This window comes from Buceros rhinoceros, unplaced genomic scaffold (assembly GCF_000710305.1).
Source record: "Buceros rhinoceros silvestris isolate BGI_N320 unplaced genomic scaffold, ASM71030v1 scaffold24921, whole genome shotgun sequence".
In the NCBI taxonomy this organism is placed as follows: domain Eukaryota; kingdom Metazoa; phylum Chordata; class Aves; order Bucerotiformes; family Bucerotidae; genus Buceros; species Buceros rhinoceros.
In genome coordinates, this window is record NW_010395190.1 from 1 (window position 1) to 5395 (window position 5395).

At 45.3% G+C, this 5395-nt stretch overlaps 1 protein-coding gene across 1 annotated transcript in view; it reads left to right on the forward strand.

Annotated features, from left to right (window-relative positions):
- Positions 1 to 5131: 5131 nt before the first annotated feature.
- LOC104501637 (chromosome unknown open reading frame, human C5orf24) overlaps positions 5132 to 5395 on the forward strand; it is a 4324-nt gene continuing 4060 nt past the window's right edge. The window contains exon 1 of the mRNA XM_010145476.1: positions 5132 to 5164. Within this exon, the coding sequence (XP_010143778.1) occupies positions 5132 to 5164 (33 nt within the window). The remainder of the gene's footprint in view (positions 5165 to 5395) is intronic.

Sequence of the window (5395 nt, forward strand, 5' to 3'; positions counted from 1 at the left end):
GCGCCTCCTGCTGCTCCCCAGCCTGGGCTCAGGAAATAGGGATTGCCTTCAGCACCCACAGCTCTCCTGCGTGGGGATACCGTATGTGCAGCTTAGAGCATATTTCCATTAGCGTGTGGGTCTTCCTGCGTGGGTACAGTCTGTGGATGTGTTTCCTTGACATACCTGAGCAGTGCATGCCCTCCTTCAGCTGCATGTCAGGGCGTCTGGACATCTCTGGTACGGCCCCTCTGTGCCTCTTTGCGTTCCATCATAACGCACGTAGTGGGGTAAATTCTCGCTGATAGTTACAGACAGTTCATACATCCTTATTTGTGCATAGCCCTTCTGGGGTAATTAATTAGCGAATAGTTGCACCTTTAATTCGCATGCGTTTCTCTCTGGATACCTCTCTAAAGAAAGTAACAGTTATTTTGATCTCCGTGGTTTTTATTTTTGAAAAATTAGAGAGCAAGAGAAACACTCAGTTAGAAATTATGGTGTATTTCTGTTTCAGTCTTCAGATGCCACAGTTTCTCTTACATCTTTTTTTTTTTTTGTCCGTGACTGTATCCTTCAGGTTCCTTAAACAAAAAAAGTCCCGTGTGTTTGTCCACTGACCATTTTTGAACAGATTCAACAAGTGGACTTTGTCTTTCTGCAATCTCATGGGTACGCTGCAGTTTGTGGCTATGGTTGGGTGTGTTGACGGGTGCCCAGAGCCTTTTGCACTAGTCCTGTCGCAGAGAAACACGGTGGAAGTGCACATCAGGAAGGAGATATTTGAGCCATCTCTTAAGCTTCGGAGTCTTTAGTGGGAGGAGGGTAGGGGAAGAGAGAGGGTAGGTGAGAACACCCACAGAGATGAATGAGCACGTCTCACCTCTCCGAGCTATTGTTCCAGACTACAGCGAGGTCTGTTCCCTGGGGAGAAGAGCGGGTGGGCGAGAACACCCATGGAGATGAATAAGCATCTCCAGCTCTTCAGCACCATTGTTCCAGGCTATGGCGAGGTCTGCTCCTGTTTACCTGGGAGTAGCTCCTCGAGGTGAATGGACAATTTCACAGGCACTAATAATCCCTTTCTTTATAAAGTTCTACCTCTACCTGCTCCATCATTCATATGCATATTTGGATTGCCTTGAAGTTTGGTAATTTCCAAACCACAGAATAATCAGGGTGCAGTTTCACAACCTTCCTCCTCTAAGCCAGTCTTTCTGGCCTGATGGCTGCCCTGATTCTGCGCTGCCCCATCCCCAGCTCAGGGGGCTTTTCTCCAACCACCATTCCCTGTTATGACTTTGGGACTTGTCATACCCTTTATTCAGGTCTTCTAAGTCCATTAAGTTTTGACAACAGCTATATTTTTGAGGTCTGGTTAGTTATTTCCATAACTGGGACTGGGATGTGTGTGTCAGTGGCAGCTGGTGGGTAACGTGGCTTAGGCTGAGCTGGGGTCCTGGTCTATCCCTGTGCTTCTAATGGAACTGCGTGTTTCTCATCCTCTCTTGCCTCGCTGCCAGCCAACGGTGGCTTTTGCTTTCTGGTTGGATCAGTTTTCACCTGGGTCGGATCCCGGCCGTTGGTTTGTCCTGCTCTTGCACAATAGTGTTGGCACAAGAAGTGGGAATGTGGGAGAAGAGGAAAGGGCATGATGATTCTGTTCAGAAAAAAATGCCTATTTGGAGTGGTTTCTGTTGACTGTGAAACCAAACTGACAGTTGTGTCAGTGTAACTGGAGGTGCACAGTTAATTAAATCATTGGCCTGATCTTCCTTAACTTTTGTGAAGCTGTCTTAACCCTCCCAAGTGTCCTGTTTCTCGTCTTTATGTGGTTATGTGATTTTAATTTTGGGGTGAGAAGTCAGCTGACGCTTTTGCTGATGTTAGCAGCTAGTGAAACTCTGCCCTTAGATACAACGTGGGTTTTAAGGTTTGAAAGCCTAATAATTACGTGTTTGCCTGATTTTGCAATCGGATCATGAAGGCTCATGGTTTACTCGACATTTAGCCTGGCTAGTGCCAGACAGTGTCCAACCTGAGTGAGGGCAGCGCTGATCTCTCTCTGTAACACAAAGCTGGTGCTTAGGCAACCACTGCTTCTCCAAGGGTATCTTGAGTCAAAACACTTGAACTCCCAGAGGTGCAGCCCTTTCCGAGGGCTGCCCGGCATGTCTGGGGAAGAGGAATTTGAAGGGGTGGGTATATCAGCTCCAGATAACTCTTTGCTTAACTTTGTCATGTAAGGAGATGACCCTGGGTCACTGAGGAGGGACCGTACTTGTAAGTTCTTGTATTGCTGGGGAAACTCTTCATTTCTTAGTCTTTTTTCACTGAGAATAACTGAGAGAAAAAACATTTTCACAATTGTGTTATCTCTTCAGTTTGCAGTCTCACGTTGTCTTGTAGCAGCGCTAGTGAGTCACTGCTGTAAAGAAATGGTTTCTCAGATTTTGGCTGCTTTGAATATATTCTGTCTAGTGTCAAATGATGAGAAAAATGTATTACACAATCAACTGCGGAAGGTGCTTCATAAGCACGTTTTGGAGGAACTGGTTATCTAACTTCAGAGGCAGATTAGATTGCAGATGTGGGTTCAGGTGTTACAGGGTATGTTGTGCCACTGACAGGATTTCATACTTAGTGTTTTTTAAACATTTACCTTCATGGGAATACTCAAGGCAACATTGTGAAAGCGAGCAGGCTTTTAAAAATGGGGTAAGGCCCTGCTTTAGCAAGAGTTAACTTGTAGAAAAGGAGCTGATGATAAAAGGGACACCTGAAAAACATTTAAATTTATACAATTCATTCTTTTAACTGAGCAAGACAGTATTTCTCTCACCCGCTATCCTACGAGGGAAGAGCAAAACCAAGCCCCTATCTCTGTTGCAGTCTTGAAAGGGAAAACATCGCTGCTGCTGCTGCTCAGACTTCTCCCCTGCAAAGAAAATGAGCTGTTCGGTATTCCCCAGGGCTCAGCCCGTGCGCCGTGGAACGTGGCATAGAGTGTTCTTTGTGCAGCGATCTTGAACAGAGCTGGTCCTGTGCTCCACTCCAGCGGCTGGCAGCGGCAGAAGCGGCATTCAGAGTACTAGTGCAGGAATAACGCTTGTAGCTGCCTGTGGTTTTAAGTAGTATGTCGCATACTCTGCATGTGTTGGATGACGACGATAATGTACTGCTACAGCCTCCTACAGCTGAAAACCGTCGCAAGCTCAGCAGTGAAAGACATTAGAAAAAAGAGTGGGGTTTATATACTAACCCTCATTAAAAGCAAAATAGTCCCTGCTGGCAATAGGAGTTTGCCATTCCTGGGATTCCTCATGTGAAAAGCTGTAATGTAGGTGTATGTCCAGTTTTGTTCAGTTCTGCTCCGATTCAGGCGTGTTTTACCAGAAGTCGGAGCACTTGCTGAGTCAGGTCTGCCCTGGTGCTTGCAGACAGCAGGCTGGGGTCGTGAGAGCAGAGCAGTTGCCGGCTGCTTGTGTTAGAACTGGTTGTTGTGCTTAATGCAGCTAATGGGTCACAGGTCCAGACTCAGTATAAAATATTTAATGAGCACAAGCCTGTTTGAGGGGTATGCGTCCTTCCTCTGCTAGTGCTAGAGCAGGTGAGCTTCGCAGGACATGGCAGTGCAGCCGTGCTTTAAAAGCACATGTTGTGTCAGGAGTCCCCCTGCAGAAAAGCCTGGTGGATCCTGGGGGGATGGTTCTGTCTCTTTGCTGGAGCAGTAGTGGAGCTTCTGCGCTTCGCTGCACGGGAAGCTCTAATGCTGCCTCTCTTTTCCCCAGGCTGGCTTATCCAGTTGTCACCTTCCTTCCCCAGCGTTCATATAGGAATAAATTACCAGATAGAAAAGGATCCATACAGAAAATCCTCTACAGCCACTTTCCAGTAAAAATCTTTTTGAAATATGACTAGATTTAGTTACTACAATGCCACATCTTACCTATTTGTTTACAAAGAGACATTCAACCAGTCGGTTGAATCAGTTTAAGAACTGCTTTAAGTAAACTGTTGCAAATACCTTTTATGTGTCCATTTACCAGTTTAAAACAAGTAAGTTCTATTTTGCTGGAAACTTTTCTGGCTGGTTTTATTTAAGAATGCTTGCACACAGAGTTGTATGTGTTTGGCTGTACAATTTAGCTAGAGTGTGATTTTTAAATTGGCATAGCTTTGCATGTTATACCAATTCCCTTTTATATCTCCCTGCCAAGAAACCTGCTTCCACTCTACAGATAGCCTCACTAAATTTTTTTATTCCCTGCTGTAATGTCAACGCAGTAAAATTATGCTGGAGATGTCCATGTTAGAGTAATTAAGCTTGATTACAGATTTCCTTTTTAAAACTTCTCAAAAAAAAAAAATCTTAAATCTAAAAATGCAGAATATGAACCTTGGCTGCTACTTGAAATTTTCATGGTTTGATGAAAAATGGTGCAGAGACGGGGGAAAACAAAGCATTAAAAAAAAAATCTCCTCTTGGCAGTCTTCCACCAAGACTGTGGGTTTTTTTAAGCTTCCTCTCGTAAGAAATTCTAAACTGTTACTGATTTGCACATCTTCCTTCTTTCACCAGTTCCAGTGATCCTGGCTGTTGCCAGATGGAAGGTAAAGCAGCATCAGCCAGCATCAGGTTTTGTACGTAAAGGTGGAGTTTGTCAAGAGCTCTCAGGGATGTTACAGTAGACACAAAACTCATGCACACAGTGGTGGAGCTCCAACGTTTGGCAGTTACAGCAGGGTATGTTCACTGTTAAGGAGTACCTGCAATAGTGTAGGAAAAATCCTCCTGGCTGTAATGAGGAGAAAAACAGAGAATAAGACTGTAACATAGACGGGAATGAGTCTGACCAGTGGTTGGTCTCCTGAGAAAAACCAGGGGCCTCCACTTTATTCTGTGCCTGCTCCCTCCTCTGGTGAGTTCTTCGGATCCTGGGCAGCTGAACTGATCCTTCTTTGTGGCAGTTGAGCTTGGAGTGGCTTTTTTGGGGCTGAGGCCAGTTTCCCTGTTTTTAAAGCGAGTGCTGGGACAAGAATGCTGCTTAGCGCTCCAAGTGTCATCTGCTGTATCCACGAACAGACAAAAAGCCTTCCAGAGCTGCTGGGCTTGCTCTCCCAGCAGCAGCAGGACAGTATCAGAACCCTTATGTTTGCATGTGCATGTCATGAAAAAGCTCAGGTATTTTTTGTGATATTATGGGCCCTGTTCTAGGCGGGTTAAAGAAAAGTAACGTTCTTTTGACTGCTTATTGCAGAAAAGCTTAAGCTTCCTTTTTATCCTGCCCAGAAGAGCCTGTCTGGTCTCTTGACCTGTCCCTTACAGCCTTTGTGCTTGGTTAGGCGCTGGCTTGTGAATTATTCTGAGCTGTTTGGTTTGCTAGTCAACCCCTGCAGTAACAGTGCTTTGGCG